Source organism: Mus caroli, chromosome 3, assembly GCF_900094665.2.
Source record: "Mus caroli chromosome 3, CAROLI_EIJ_v1.1, whole genome shotgun sequence".
NCBI lineage: Eukaryota > Metazoa > Chordata > Mammalia > Rodentia > Muridae > Mus > Mus caroli.
The window spans coordinates 78,979,213-78,996,184 of record NC_034572.1 but is presented as its reverse complement, the minus strand read 5'-3'; the positions used below and the strand labels follow the sequence as shown (position 1 = coordinate 78,996,184).

Sequence of the window (16,972 nt, the reverse complement as noted above, 5' to 3'; positions counted from 1 at the left end):
CACAACCTCACACATGGGTATACACACAGACACACAACCTCACACATGGGTATACACACAGACACACAACCTCACACATGGGTATACACACAGACGCAGCTGAATTATATGATGGTGCAAGCCCATAATACTAGTGCCAAGGAGGGTGAGGAGTTCAAGGCCTGCCTGCCTGGGCTGTATATAAAAACAAAAAAGAAAACTGAGAAATGTGGTAACATTCACTGGTAACACTGCTTGCCTGGCCATAAAGAACAGAATTCCATATGAAGAAAAAAATAGATAGGAAGAAAGGAGACAAGCAGGGAGAAGGGCAGAGAAAGACAGGAGGGAGGGAGGGGCAAGTTGCCCAACAAATCCTTTAAATGAGATAGAGGAGAAAGAAAAAAAAAACGAAATATCCCTCAAGGTTTATTTACATGGGCCTTTATATAAAAAAAATAATAATAGGAACAGGCTCAGCGGTTAAGAGTACTGACTGCTCTTTTGAAGGTCCTGAGTTCAAATCCCAACAACCACATGGTGGCTCACAACCATCCATAATAAGATCTGACACCTCTTCTGGTGTATCTGAAGACAGCTACAGTGTACTTAAATATAATAATAAATAAATCTTTAGGCCAGAGAGAGCAGAGCCAGAGCAAGCAGAGGTCCTGATTTCAATTCCCAGCAACAACATGATGGCTCACAACCATCTGTACAGCTACAGTGTACTCATATACATAAAATAAATAAACAAATCTTTTTTAAAAATGATAGGAACTAGACTTCTAATAGTTCTAGCTTCTTTAATAAAAATATTAAGACATTTATATTTAACCAAGATTGTATTTTTTAAGGTAAAATTAGTTTATGTTGTGTAGGATGGCTCTAATTTCTAGGCTCAAGGAATCATCAGGCCTTACCTCCTATGTAAAAAGGTACTAAGAGGTATGCCAATATGCACAGCTTTAGCAAACACTTTCAGGATGCTAAGCATTAGGGCGATTTCTAGAGTGACAAAGCTAAAATACTGTATGGCTCCTCTATAACAGCAGCTCTCAAATTGTGTTGGCAGTGACCCCTTTGTGTTAAATGACCCTTTTATAGGACCACCAGATAACAGAGATATTTATATTATAACTAATAACAATAGCAGAATTACAGTTATGAAGTAGCAGTGAAAACAATTTTATGGTTGGGGGTCCCCACAACATGAGGAACTGTATTAAAGGGTTGCATCATTAGGAAGGTTGAGAATTACTGCTCTCTCTACATATTATGAAAACAAAACTATATTTGGGCCCACAGGTAATTTCAACTCTCCCTGGCTTAGAAGGCAGAGACAAGAACTCTGTAGCAAGCTGGTTAGACTAGGTAATGGGTGAGCTCTGGGTTCTGAGTGAGACCCTACCTCACTAAATAAGATAAAGAACAAAGAAGATTGCCCATGTCAAGTTCCAGACTTGGAATTATACATGTGAGCATACATAATATATGCTTACAACACACACATACAAAAAAAATCACTCAGTGAAAGAAGAGCTAAATAAACAGAGAAATGTTCTATGCTCTGTACTAAGCCAATATTCCTCAAAATGAGCTATACATCCAACAGTCCCTATCAAAATCCATGCTTGCTAGCTAGGCATAGTGGTACACACCTTTAGTCCCAGTACTTAGGAGTTGAAGGTCAACCTGTCTACATAGTGAGTTCTAAGACAGCCAGAGCTATGTAGATAGAGACCCTGTCTCAAAAACATGAAGTTAAAAATTAAATTCCTGCTCTATTTTTTTAACAAAACCTAATAACCTGAATTTACAATTCACTTGGAAATGCAAAGAACCTAGAATAATTAAAATCTTTTTTAAAAAGGAAAACATTAAGACAGCTACATTCCCTATTTCAAAACTTACTACAAACTTACAGTAATCAGCATAGTTTGGAATTAGTAAAAAAAGATATATAGATCAATGGAATATAAACTGAGAGTGTATCTCAGTGATATAGTCTATGTTTAGTATGTTTAGTATACACACACATATACACAAATGGGGGAGAGGGAGGAAAAGAGAGAAAGGAGGGGGAGAGAAGAGGGAGGGAAAAGGAGGGGAGGGAGAGAGGAGGAGGGAGGGTGAAAGGGGGAGGGAGAGAGAGAGAAGAGAGAGAGGGTAAGAGAGGGAGAATGCACCTTGGGTTTCATCTACAGCTCTACAAAATAGAAATTTAAAATATAGTGAGCTAGAGAGAGAGCAAGATGACAGTGCACACCTTAAACCCAACATTCCTGAGGTAGAGGCAAGAGAATCTTTCTTAGTTCAAGACCAGCCTGGTCTACACAGCAAGTTCCAAGTCATTCAGTGAGAAGCTGTCTAAAGGAAATAAATAAATCCCATACCTGTAAGCTCATTCTACGGAGGTCAAGAAAGGAGGATCCCGAGGGCTTGCTTGCCAGCCAGTCCTTAGGTTCAGTGAAAGCCATGTCTCAAAACATAAGGTAACCACAGGTAAGTATAACTTGCACCCTCATCAAAGAAGCCTCTTTTCTCTGTGAACAGAGGCCACTACCGAAAGCTACAACTACTCAAAAGGCAGAGAACAACCAACTGTGGAGTGCCCAACCCCAACTAATGTATTACACACAGCCCTTACACCAATGGCTCAGGGAACATTGCACAAGACAGGGTGCAAAGAGCCTAAGAGCCACAGGACATCTGCTACAAGACAAACCTCCTAACATGATAGGGAACTACACCCATAAAGTGACAACAGTGTGGCTGCTTAGAGAAAATCTAAAAACAATGACAATACCAGTTGACTGCCAACCTAGAGAGGGGAGATCACCTGGAGTCCCACCTCTAGGGAGAGATCTTCAGGCTTAAAACCTGCTGAGAGAGGGAGACTTAGTCTTCCCCCAAAGACAGGCCTCCTAAATGATTATCCAATACCAACCAGTCAGCCTCCTCCCAAAAACAAAAAAAAATACACATATAGACTCAGTATGTACACACACACATACACATATGATCACATACATATACATATATATGTAACAACAATAAAGAATAAGAGACCATGAGTTTGAAAGGGAACAAGGGAAACCATGGAAAGGGTTGGATGGAAGCAAAATGGGAGGGGGGCAAATGATTATATTTTAATTTAAAAAAATTCTCTGAAAAAAAAGAATATCACAAGGTGGACAGCAATTGATATGCAATCCTCAATTTCTGACATCCATGCACACACATACAAGTATACAGACATACACCTGCATGCACATGAACACACACACAAAAAAAATTGTAATGAAAACAGTCAAGACAGATATTTATGCTTATAGTCAACTGAGTTCCAGCAAAGGCACCAAGACAGAAAAATACTAGGATCAGCCTTTCTACAAGTGGCAAAGAGGCAATTAGATAACCAAGTACAAAATAAAAATTCACATCCTGTAAAAGTTAACGCAAAACCCATCACAGGCTAATTAAAAGAGGGAAACTGTCTTAATGTCTTGAGCACAGAATGTAAATATTCCAAATTTAGATAATAAAATTAAAATATACTAATGGTTGTAAAGCTCTATAAATAGACTTAAAATAACTGAATTATGTAAATGAAGTAAACATACTGATTAATCTCATCAACACATTTCATTGGTCAATGGTCCAATTAGCTCAGAACATTAAGACAGACACTCCACCAAAAGATGTGTGTGACACAAGAGGTCCCACTGTCCTGTCTGGCATCCATACTACAACTTGAGAGGAATATACCAAACTGAAGCTAAATTCAAGAAAAGCAAAAGAGAAACAAAATGAAACTGTTACTTGAAGTCTCACCTTACCTTTGGACTGCAGATAAGTAAGGCCATAAATCCTTCTGATTGTGCTCAAAGCAACTGAGTAGAGGTTTGCTGAGGTTTTTTTTCTTTTGTTTTCTTTGGGGTTTTATCGAGTTATTGAGACAGGGTTTCTCTGTGTAGCCCTGGCTAACTTGGAACTTGCTCTGATTAACACACTGGCCTGGAACTCAATCTGCTTGCCCCTGTCTCACCAGTGCTGGAATTAAAGGCCTGTGCCCAATTGCAGTTGAGCTTTCTATCACTAATACCAATCACAAAAAGATAATCAACAAGAATGTTTCTAGAGTAGATTACTCCTAATCCTTAAATGTATAGGTACAGCATTATGTAGGAAGTAATCTAGATACTGATACGACTAATAAAAACCCAGTGGATGAGTTATCTTTATACTAAAGTTCATTTAAGAGTTTGAAAAGTAACCAACTATGGATTTATGTAGCCCACATAAAATTTTTAAACATTATTTTTATTTTTAAAGGTTTCTTTTTTTTAAATTAGACTTCTAATTTTTCTCTCCAAAAACTAAAGATGTGCAACACCACTGAGACCACATTACAGCAAGACAACAATCAGCTGGGATGGCTGTTGCCCTCTGAAGCAAGCAAAGGTTATTCTATACCATTTATAAAAACATTTCTTTGCCAGGACATACGTCAATTTTTTACACAACAAATAATAAGACATAATATTCCATTTTTCAAGCTGTAACATTTAAATTAAAAATCAGAGGCTGTACATGTGGTGCTATTATACACTTGTAACCTCAGGGAAGATGGAGTAGGGAAACCTCAAAATCACAACTAGCCTAACTAGCCTCACCACACAGCAAGTTCTAGCTCAGCCTGGCTACACATTACAAAGGGATGTTGTTGTTGTTGATGATGATGATGAAGATGATGATGATGATAATAATAATAATAACAAACTAGCTGGGTGGTGGAGCCTTTATTCCCAGCACTCAGGAGGCAGAGGCAGCTGGATTTCTAAATTTGAGGACAGCCTGCTCTATATAGCAAGTTTCAGTACAATCAGGACTACAGAGACCTATCTCAAAAACCCCCAAAAAGAAGGGGGATTTGTCAACTTGACTACACCTGGAATTAACCCAAAAAAGGTGAGCACACCCATGAGGGATTTTTGCTTAAAGTGGGAAAATTACTTGTAATCCAGATCTTTAAAGTAGGAAGATGCACTTTTAATCCAGATCTTGAGGTAAGAAGACATACTTTTGGAGTGTGTGTGTGTGTGTGTGTGTGTGTGTGTGTGTGTGTGATGGAAAACTCCACCTCTCATCGGGGCCACATGTTCTGCTAGAAGCCTATATAAAGACATGGAAGAAGGACGCCTTTGCTCTCTGCCTGCTTGCTGTCACCTCACTAGTAAGTCCATTCCTTCAATTACACTAGAGCCTACTTTTTCAGGATTCTGGCATACTGAAAATCAGCTGAGACATCCAGCCTCAGGAACTGCACAACTACACATTCTTGGACCTTCCACTTATAGGCAACCATTGTTGGATTGGCTGGACCATGGTCATTCTAATAAACTCCCATATGCATATAAAAAGATTCACTCTACAAGCTCTGTTAACTCTAGAGAATGCTGACTAATGCAAGATCCTATCAAATAAATAAATAAATAAACAAGCAAGCATGAAAATATATATTTGTCATTAGCCCAAGAGGGAAACATTATTCAATTAAATACCACTGAGTATCTTTAGATGAATAGTAGAAATCTTGAACTCTGTAGCAAGTTCCTGGAATATGCCAAAATATTAATTGTTCTGTATCCACTGTCTGATAAGTAAACACACAATTGAAGACAAAAGAAAACGGTTTCAAATTGCAACATGAAAAATATAAAAGTGGAGAACTTTGAAATGCTAGAATATATCAGTATCCTACTCATCAAAATTTAACTGAGAAGCAGATTTGCAAAGGAAATTACCAGAGATAGTAACTTTCAAAGAATTTATAACAGGTCAGTCAAGCTCCATGAGCAAAGTTCAGAAGCAACATTCTATGAAGCCAGACGTCTGCAGTTGTATGGCCCTACTACTTACTATCTGGACAACTCTGGAAAGACAGGCTGCTCTTTAACATTAGACCGTTTTGGGGGTTTTTTTTTGTTTGTTTGTTTGGTTGGTTGGTTGGTTGGTTTGATTTTTTTTTTTTTTTCTTTTTGGTTTTTCAAGACGGGGTTTCTCTGTATAGCCCTGGCTGTCCTGGAACTCACTTTGTAGACCAGGCTGGCCTCGAACTCAGAAATCCACCTGTCTCTGCCTCCCAAGTGCTGGGATTAAAGGCGTGCACCACCACGCCCAGCAGAAAGTTATTTTTTAAAGTAACAAATATTTAATCATTTAAACAAAATAAACAAACAAACAAATGGTCATAGAATATGTTTTTAGCTGGGTACAGTGGTATGTGCCTTTAGTCCTAGCTACTGGGGAGGCTGGGATAGAAAGATCACTCTGAGTCCTGGAGTACAAGGCTAACCTAGGCTACACATGAAGATTTCTTCTCTCAAAACAGGGAAGAAAGAATGTATGTATTCCTAACTTTCATATGCCTAAGAAATGAAAAAGTTATGATACTGTACTAGCAAGTCTTTTCTCAACTTAACACAGACTAGAGCCACTGGAGACGGGGTAGCCTCGATTAAGACAATGCCTCTCTAAGCCTGGGCTATAGACAAACCTGTAGAACACCTTCTTAATTGATGGATGGAGAGACGGAACCATTGTGAGTGCTGCCACCTCTGGGCAGGTGGTCTGGAATCCCTAAGAAAACAGACTGAGCAAGTCATGGGGAGCAAGCCAGTAAGCAGCACCCCTCCAAGGCTCCTGTATCAGCTCCCGCCTCCAAGTCTCTGCCTTCTTTGAGTTCATGTCTTGATTTCCTTCAGTGATGAACAGTGATGTGGAAGCCAAATAAACCCTTTTCCCCCACAACTTGTTTTTGGTCATGGTGTTTCATCACAGCAATAGTAACCCTAACTAAGGTAATACTCAAAAAACATAGTTGGTATTTATTAAACGAAAATTCCACTAGAGACTAACTCTCTACAAATGAAGGTTCACATGGCTCACACTGCTGTAATTTCATGACTTACACATGTCTCATGTTCTGTTGCTTGATTCCTATTTTTCACAATTTTGGAAGTTTTAATTCAATGTACCATTAAGAAAGAGATAGTTAGCACTCGCTGAGGTACATGCCTATAATCCCGGTGTGCAGGAGGCAGAAGCAGGAAGATTCTAACAAGTTTTCTGACCGTCTGGTCTACACAGACAGAACCAGACCAAGTAAGTAGGCATAATGAGAATCTGCTTAAGACAGAAAGACAGGGACAGAGGGAGGAAGGGAGGGAGGGAGGGAGGGAGGGAGGGAAGGAAGGAGGGAGGAAAGAAGGGAGGAAGGAAGGGAAGGAAAAAAGGGAGGAGAGAGGGAGGAAACGAGAAAAAAAGATACAACTGGGGTAATATTTTTGTCAGCAATGTGCCTGCCATTCAAGATTGACAATCAGACTTCAGTCCCCAATTCCCACATGAAAGGCACGCACCTGAACCCTAGTGTTAAGAAGGTAGAGACATGAGGATCCCTGGAGCTTGCTGGCCAGTCATTCTAGTTGAATCCTCCAGTTCCATGTTCAGTGACAGATAGATAGATAGAAAGATGGATCAATGGATGCATGCATGCATACATGCATGAATGCCAGGCAGTGGTGGTGCACACCTTTATTCCCAGCACTCAAGAGGCAGAGGCAGGTTGATCTCTTAAGTTTGAGGTCAGTCTAGTCTACACAGAGAAACCCTGTCTTAAAAAGAAAAAATGGGGCCAGTCCACTGGTAACAGCACTGGCTGAAAATCTGATTTTGATTTTGATCTCTAGAATCCACAAAAAGCCAGATGCCCTGACTCCTATCTGTAATCCCAACACTTCTTCAGCAAGCTCGGAGGAAAAAAGAATCACCCCAAAGGGCAAGGGTTGGCTAGACTAGACTATGCAGAGCAGACGGTAAGACAAGTAGAAGTGAAAGGAGAGGACTACCTTCCAAAAATCTGCCCTCTGACCTCCACACCCAGGCCTGGCATGCTCACCTGCACTTACATATACATGCTCGCACACAACAACGAAGAAAATATGTTAAATAAGTAAGTAAGGTGGAGAGGACACCAGTGGACATCAACCCCTGGCCTACACACATACATACACTAGTACATACATACATATAAGAAAAAAGTTAATAATCAACTTTCTGCACAGACTGAATGAGAAACCAATGATGGGAACTAAAAAATGTGTTTACATTAAAGTTTTTTTTTAAAGCAATGTTGTAAAAAGTTTTTTTAAGTGAGATAAAAAGGAATAAAATCCATTGGTGGAGGGTTAGCCATGAATATTTATCATGACCAATGACTGCTGTGTCCTTGAGGCAAGCACTGCCTAAGGTACATATACCTGCTTAGAGACAAAAAACAACCACACACCAATTCATGTGACAGATATAGTCCTGAAAAGACTAGTCCTAAAAACCAAACTGGAGCAAGTATATATTTAACTCTTCTCTATCTTGGTCTCCGAGTCTTTGAGATGGCACACATGTATTAGGTTATGTCAAGAAGAGTTAAATAAGAAGGCCACTTGGTCCTCTACCGGGCACAGAATCCAGGTTCTTCCTTGGAACAGAATTACAGCTCACACTATGTCCACTAAGAAATATTAGATGCAGCAATGGTAACAAATGAGATGAACTAGCTGGACCACCAATGCCCCATATTTTAATCATGAAAGGTACTCTAAATGATGACAGAGGAAAGGATGGCCAGGGGCCCCTCTCAGCCACTCTGCCCATGCTGCTCAAAAGAGGGGATACTGCTGAAAAGGGCATACAAAGGGCAGACCTTACCTCTTTGTACACTGTGAGCATGCAAGTATGACGAACCTAACCTTAAAGTCCATATCAGGACCACCCTTCAGCAAACTATTAATAAAAAATTTGGACTTTCTTTAAGGATAAAAATCCAAGTGATTCCTGTTGGTCCTCCACCCCATCAAACCACACTATATAGAAGAGGAGTCTGAACCTTCCTGCCAAAGAGCGTTGTACGTTCACACAGAAACAACTACGGATGGATGATATCACTACAAGATTTCTGCACATCCAAACTACATTAGGTTCAGAAAGAGAAACCAAAATTAAATTTGTTTATTGTGGAAAAGGAATAGATGAATTTGCATTTCATCTGGAAGCTCACTGTTGAAAGTTCAAACACAAGATCCCCAAAGTAGTAAAGTTGGATGATGGATACCCAGAGTTCACTACACTACACTATTCTAATATTTATAATATGCATATATTATATATATGTTTCAATAATATATAGTTTCAAAAATGTGTATATGTGTATGTATCTTTCAGTATATCGAAAATCATAATACAATAATAAAGAAATAAAATATAGTTTAAAGTTTTACTCTTCAAAAGTAAGTGCATTTCACCTATACCTATTTTGTCATTCTAGAATCTGTATTGCAAATAACCAGACTAACAGTAAAAGCCTAATGAAGGAAATAATTAACTGCCTGGAATAAAACAGTCTAACCTTGAAAATATAGAGGTAAAAAGAATGGCTACTAAACAGTTATTACAACTACTGCACATTTATATCTGACACCATGTATTATCTTCTAACACCAGTTGAACAAGAGAAAATTATTTTAAAACCAAACTCGGTTTCAACTCTTTTAAGTTGATAAGCAACAGAAAACTAAAGTCTAAAAGGCTCCACTAAAACTAATTTCTAAAAATGGAATGGAAAAAGAAAAAAAGAAAGTATCTCATATCCACTTAAAATAAGCCATTGCCCACCATAATCAACAATTTCCAATGACCAAGTTTGTTTCAATGATAAACACAAATTTACAAAAGCATCAAGCTCACACTGTGGCTGCCTCAGGCCTTTTTCAAATTGACATTCAATTACCACAAGATAACCCTAAACCCACTGCAAAATTCAACCTTGATTAGTTATTTCTAAAACTAAAAGTAGCCAAAATTTTAAAAATACTAATTTCCAAGTTAGCCTATATCAGCACTATGAACATGAATTCTGTATTTAAAACTAACTATAGCAAAACATAACTTAGGCAAAGACTTACATTAGCTCCCAAGCCAAAAAAGAGTCATTTATTCAAAATATTAAAGAGAAATCGCAGGCTTAAACATACACTCCAAGAGGAAAAAAAAGTTACATCCAAATTCTCCATCGAACACCTGACTCCCCCCAACACACACACATGCACACACACGCACACACAAATATACTTCCACATCAACACTTGCTTAATTAGCACAAAGGTGATCTGTTTGTGTTCTTTGAAAACCTGAAGAATCAAATTTTGCATAATTCTCCTTAAACTGAAATACAAGTAATTGCTCCATTTAGGTCAAGTAGAATTTGTGTCTATCCATGGAAAAAGCCATTAGATTGAGTGAAGCACATGACCCCAACTTCGTCTTGTTCCCCAACTCACCGAGAAAAGTATATGCTTATAAAATATTTATCTACTTACCAGGTTAAAGACAGTTTCTACAATATCCCTATTGGACACTTCTCCAACTTCAACCAACCCAGTCAGCACGGCGAATTTCATTCTGATGCCCCTGATGGGGAGCCCGGGCTTCAGAGACAGCGCACCCCCTTCCGTAGGGGTTTCTTCTTTCCCTCCACCTCCCCCGTCATCACCTGTTGGTGGCCGGGAAGGGGCACGATTGTCTTCACTAGCCATGACTAGTTCACGAGAAAGGACAAGTCAGAGTCACCCTGGGCCAGCAGTCGCTGCACGGAGAAGAGGCACCAACACACACACGCAAACGCTAAACCAAAAAAGGGTCTCTGTTCCAACTTGCGGAGAAACCCCAAAAAAGCAGGAAAGTCCTTGGTCGTCGCCCTCCTCCTCTTGGAGACTATTTGTCCAATCTCTCTCCCGGAGGCTGACAACAACGCCAAAGCCTATTGGAAGATTAAACATCTGTTAAATAGGGTAGGTCTGTCGTGGGATTTTTTAGGGAGGAGAGGGAAATAGTTACTGTCTGTCAAATAAGTTACTAAGGGCACCCCAAGGGCCAGCCGGCCGGCCGCTCCTCCCGGGCTCCATCGCCCGCTCCGCCGAAGGCGGGTCCTCCAGGCCGGCGAGCAGGCTCACTCCTCCCCCCAGCCCGCGCAGGTGGTGGGCGCGGGCAGGTGCACCGCGGGGGACTGTCGCCGGCAGAGGACGGGGGCCCCCTGCGACCACTGAGGTCCAAAGTTCCTCCTCACCCGGAGACTCCGGCCTCGTCCTCACCCCCGCCGGGGCGCAGCGAGACGGAGGTGGCGGCGGAGATCCAGGGCAGGAAAAGGCGGGGGAAGGGGGCGGTGATTCTCCTCAGCGCTCGGCCCAGGGGGAGGAGTGGAGCACCTCGCCCGGGCACCTGAGCTCGGCTGAGGAGAGGGAGGGAGGTGTGTGCTGGGGCGGGAAGGCAGGCCCGACGCGCCTGCGGGGACCGGGACAGGAACCGGGACGGGACCGGGGAGAGAAAGGTCAAGGCACCTGGTCGCAGCCTTCAAGTTTCCCTAGTCCGCTCCCCGGGAGCCCGGCGGCTGCCTAGAACTCCGTGCTTCCCTAGGCCGCCCCACCCCTGCGCTCAGCCCTTGCAAACGCAGCTACTGCAGGCGCTGGCGACGCCGCGGCTCGTGCCGCCGCGGTGGCCGAGGATGCTACTGCCACAGAACGCCGGGCTACGGCGCGCGGGACTACCCCTATGCCTACTGAAGCTGCTCCTCGCCGCCATGACAGCGCCGAGGGCTGCCGGGCGCGGCGTGCGCGTGCGCGAGCGCGCGGGGTGGTGGGGCGGGCGAGCGAGTGAGCGAGCGAGAGGGCGGGCGCCCAGGCGGAGGAGGCTTAGTAGGGGACGTGCGGGCGGGCCCGGGGAACCGCGGGTGAGTGGCGGAGCAGAGCACGCGCGCTCGCTGGAGGTGCCACGCGGGCGGGAGCGCGCCTCGAGAGCGCGCTGCGCAGGTAGAGCCGCAAGCGGCGCGCTTTCCCCTCGCACTCTTCGGCGGCGAACAGGAGGCGGGTGCTGTGCAACAGCAGGTCTCTGGGCGCCGAGAGAACCCGCCCCACGTTGTCAAGGTGTCCTCGTGTTGGACTTGGAGAAGGACACCTGAGGGACTTAGGAGTCGTTGAGGTGGCGGCGCTGGAGCCTCTGGGGAGCAGTCTCCACCCCTGACTGAGCTCAGCTGCTGCCTGCCCGCCCGCGGCGCTGACTGGGAAAGATTTCCACTGGGATGCCCTGGCAGCTGCCGCGGCTCGGAGGGGAGGGACAGCGACTGGGAGGATTCCTTGCCTGGCAGCTGCCGCCCCAGCAAAGCTCTCCCACATTCTAAGGAGTAGAGGATTCATTCCTCAGACAGCTGCTCGGAGCTGTGGAGGCGGGATTCACGGGGCCCTGGAACTGGGAAAGGGGGTTCCTCTCAATTTTCCAGTGTGGAAGTTAAGTTTGCCTCATTATAGATGCCTTTAAATATATAGAGATGAGGATTTAAAGCCAGTACAAATTGTCATAGTCTAATGTTGTCATTCTCTTCACTGCCTCTGATGATGGCAAAGCATTGATCCTGGTGCATTAGTATAAAATAAAATGAGCATAGAGTAGGTAGTTGTTCTATTAGTATTCTCTGGGATAAGACTTTAAAGTACTAAAATATTCCCAGGTTCCTAAAAATGAAAGTGAAGCAAAAGACGGGAATCAAAGTACTCTGAAGGAATCCAAAAAACTTAGATGAGTTTGAGAAATGAAATGGTTCACTTGAAAAGGTATTATTTGAAACATCCTTGAAAAATAGACCGTTTTAGCTATCACATGGATACTTGAGAGAAGCAACATCAGAAAAGTTTCTAGCAACGAAGTGTGTTTAGTTTATTGCACCTTTTTTAAATACTCAAAAGGACGCTTCTTAAAAGAAGTTAGGTTGCCTCAGAATGGATTTACAAATTCCAAAGATAAGGCAGACATTTTTCTAATTCTGTGAATTGCTGATTTGTGAATTTTTTTTTTTTTTTTTTTTTTTTTTGGTTTTTCGAGACAGGGTTTCTCTGATAGCCCTGGCTGTCCTGGAACTCACTTTGTAGACCAGGCTGGCNTTTCTCTGATAGCCCTGGCTGTCCTGGAACTCACTTTGTAGACCAGGCTGGCCTCGAACTCAGAAATCCACCTGCCTCTGCCTCCCGAGTGCTGGGATCAAAGGCGTGCGCCACCACGCCCGGCAAACTTTTAATGTTAGAGTTAACATCACTGGCCACTTGTTGCTGAAATCCCTGAAGGAGGAAAACAAGCAAACAAACAAACAAACTCTTTGGATCTCAGTGTGTAAATCTGAAATAAGGGAGTAAGATGTCCCTGCAGGATCAAGAAAACATTCACTTGACCTTCTACCAATTTCTATTTTGAATGTGGGAGCCACGATTGGGCTACCAAAGTCATCTGGTAGGATTTTGCATCCTTGGATTTGGCAGATAGTTTAAGTTACTATATCTAATTTATAGGCACTAATAATTTGTTGATGAATACCTTCTAATAAAAGAAGCAGATGGGTGGTAAGAATGAAAATGGTCACAGTCAAACCCTTTTCAAGTCACACAGTCTCAAGGATCCGGGATAAGGCACGTGTCTCATGCGTTTTTGAGATTATTGGTAATGCTCCTTTACCTGGGAAGCAAAAGTTGTTACAAGACAACTACTTAACTATTTCAAAACAAATTACACACTTTAAAAAATCATTTCCCAGCACCTTTGTCACCACCTGCTTTTCTTAGGAGTTTTACTGCAGAAAGAAGTACAGTAAATGCAGAAGAGAAAACTTGGGCTAGCCCAGCCCTGGTTAAAGTACAATCCCTGTAGATTGCCATTTAGATGTACACCATCCTGAGGAATACTTTGGGCTAAACTGCCCATCAATTCATAAGCTCCTTGATGTAACTATATTGTAAATACTCTATCCTATATTAACGGGGATTGAATCAAACACTGAAGTGACCTGCTTTAATTCTTCCTGAAAGCTCTTGCTACCATTTGAATTGAGGAAAATTCTGCTACCATAGATATTTTGATATTATAAAAACAGTTTTTTATTAGTTAGATCTAATGGAAGTTAGTCTAGTCAAAAGCCTTCATCTGAGCTATCTACAGCTAAGTTTATAATACGGTTTCAGCTGTATCATACACACAAGGGAGGAAGTGGGGAAGAGAAAGTGAAGGGGGGTTGAATGAGAAAAATGGAGCAAGGGTAAGCTTGCCTTCTGCAAAGCCAGGTTCCAGTTTCTTGTTGCCATTTAATTTGTATCTATCTGATATCAATGTCTTGGAATTAAGTCGGAAGATTTTAATTTTTCTAATTTTCCTTATCTTAAGCATTCATCAAAAACAAAGCAGACAACAAAAGAGAGAGAGAAGTCGGGTGTGGTGTGGTTCAGGCCTATAATTCCAGCAAAGGCTTGATGACCTCAAAGTCAAGGCCTACCTGGACATTTTAATGAAATCCTATCTCAAAAAAAAAAAAATTATAAATGTGTTAGAGGAGCTGGTAAGTTGACTCAGAAGTTAGGAGCACTGTTACCACCATTTGTTAAGAGGACTGGGATTCAGTTCCCAGCACCACCCCCACCCCCCAATGACTCACAACCATCTGTTACCCCAATTCCAGGGGATTTAACACCCTCTTCTGAACTCTGTGGACAACAGGCATGTATGTGATATATACATGCAGGTCAAACACTCATGCACACAAAATAATAAAAATATTTGATTAAAAAAAAAAAAAACAATTGGGAGTATATATAGCACAGTGATAAAGAATGCTTACCTAGCGAGTGTGAGGTCCTGGGTTCAGTCCCCAGTACAGAGAGGAGAAAAGGGCGAATTCAGAACAGGAAGCTTTTTTGCATAACTCAGAAGAACTCAAGCAAAAAGAATGTAATTTCATACTGAAATCAAGATTATCGATCTATGAACTCTTACCTGCATACAAAGAAAAAAAATGAGAACAAAGATGAGATGGAATTTTCTCTTCTCAGAAAAACAATCTACCCAATTGTAACTTCTTGGCATTTTGTAAATATATAGGTTAAAAGATAACTTAAAAGGAAAATACAACCTATGTGATTGGCAATGTACCCGTGTATACCTCCAGATTTGAATTTTAACCATTCTTTAACACAGTTTATGAAAGCATAGGCTGAAAATTCGTGTCTCTAACTTGCTTCTTCTTGTAAGAAAGGCAAACATTTTTTAAAATTATTTCTTAAATTACGTCATTCCTACCCCCCTTTTCCTCCCAACTTTTCCCATGTCTGCCTCTCAAATTTAAGATCATTTCTTTCTTAATTACTGCTGCACATGAAATTACTGAGTCCATTTAGTGTTACTCGTATGTACATGTGTTTGTGGCTGGTCAAGAGAACAAGAATTAGTTTTCTCCAGACCCTGAGCCCTCTGGGAGAGTATACAAACATTATTAAATAAAACTTCAAAAGTTAGCATTTATTACTGACTTTTGTTGATTGGTTGATTTGGTTGAGTTTTAGAGACTTTCTTGCTATAAAGCCCAAGCTGGTCTTAAACTTGCTCCAGTCTTCCTTCAGCCTCATGGGTGTTGAGATTAAAGTGTGCACTACCACACCTCCTAAGTAATGTGAAATAGGCAGCTCATGCATCCTATTCCTTTCTGGGAGTGCCATTAGAATGCGTGAAATGTTCTACCCTGACCCACTCCAACACTACAATTTTTTTTTCAGTGTTGGAGATGGAACCCAGGCCCTTGAGAATGCTAAAGAACTAATCACTGAGCTACAGTCCTGGAACCACTGTAATTTATATGTGCACATATCACTAGAGAAAGTAACTGCATTTGTCAGTTTTAGTCTGAAATCCTTGCCCAGCTGAGGTCTCTGAGAGACCAAGGCTACCTCTGAAAAGAGATATTTACTCTTTTCATGCAAGGAGTAAGACTGGAAAGTAGACTGTTTGAACTGCTTTCTAGTCTCCAAGTGGAGGAGAAAATTGTCTGCATATGGTAGTGTGCTTGGAACAATCTCTCTTAGGACCCAAACTATAGGAAGAAACCACATAGAAAAGTATCAAAGCCCATCAGCCAACATCCCAAGCTGTTTATTTGGTAAACAACCATACCCAACTCCCTGCCATGTAAGTAAATCCATCTTGAATGTTGTAGTCACTAGTCACAACCCTGAGAAGACTACAGCCCCAGCCAACATATATCTGAATTCATACAGAACCTGTCGGCCCACAGAGAATAGTAGATACCTGTTGATGTAAGCAACTGGGTTTGAGTCATTTGTCATCTAGCCTAAAGACCAAACATCAGGTAAAACAAATACTCAAGTTTTGAGTTACCATCACTTTGTCCACAGGAAAAATGTTCAAATACTGCAGGTCATAGCTATGCTGCAATTCATATTCCCTCTAACTGGACCTGCATGTTGCATAAGGTTTTTACTATGTTTAGTCAGAGAACAAGAGAAAGATGATGTGTATGGGCTCACATTTGGAGTTATAAGGTCAAAGAATTTGATACTAGGATTTCCTTTCTTTCTAAATGAGAACTCGGTTTAGTTTTACTAAAGGAAATACCCACTTCCTTAAAAGTACTCCAAACTATTTTCTCTGCAGAGAACATACATTCTCAAATACACCAAATTAAAAAATGAAGAAAGTATTGAGCAAAAGGGAACTATCTACTCTAATTGGCTGCCGATGTACATTGGCTGAACAGCACGTCCACAGCAGGCTACGCTTCACCGTTTAGAATGTATCCTATAAGGCACTGGTTCTCCTTCCTAACACTGCAACTCTTTAATACACTTCCTGTAATTTTGCTACTGTTGTGAATTGTAATGTAGATATCTGATATGCAGGATATCTGATATGTGACCCCCAAAGGGTAACAACCCACAGGTTAAGAACCACTGCTCTGGGTTCTTTCCAGCTTCTGGCTATTATAAATAAGGCTGCTATGAACATAGTGGAGCATGTGTCCTTCTTACCGGTTGGGACATCTTCTGGATAT

The 16,972-nt window shown here is 41.6% G+C and overlaps 1 protein-coding gene across 3 annotated transcripts in view; it reads right to left on the bottom strand.

The window, feature by feature from the left end:
• Lrba (LPS responsive beige-like anchor protein) overlaps window positions 1-11,686 on the bottom strand; it is a 591,176-nt gene extending 579,490 nt beyond the window's left edge. For 2 of the 3 annotated variants that reach the window (XM_021158804.2, XM_021158805.2), the window contains exons 1-2: window positions 11,168-11,422; window positions 10,422-10,861 (exon numbers count right to left, since the gene is read on the bottom strand). In XM_021158804.2, the coding sequence (XP_021014463.1) occupies window positions 10,422-10,637 (216 nt within the window). In that variant the 5' untranslated portion in view covers window positions 10,638-10,861; window positions 11,168-11,422. The other variant, XM_029475138.1, reaches the window with a different exon arrangement.
• Between the last annotated feature and the right edge of the window lie 5,286 nt (window positions 11,687-16,972).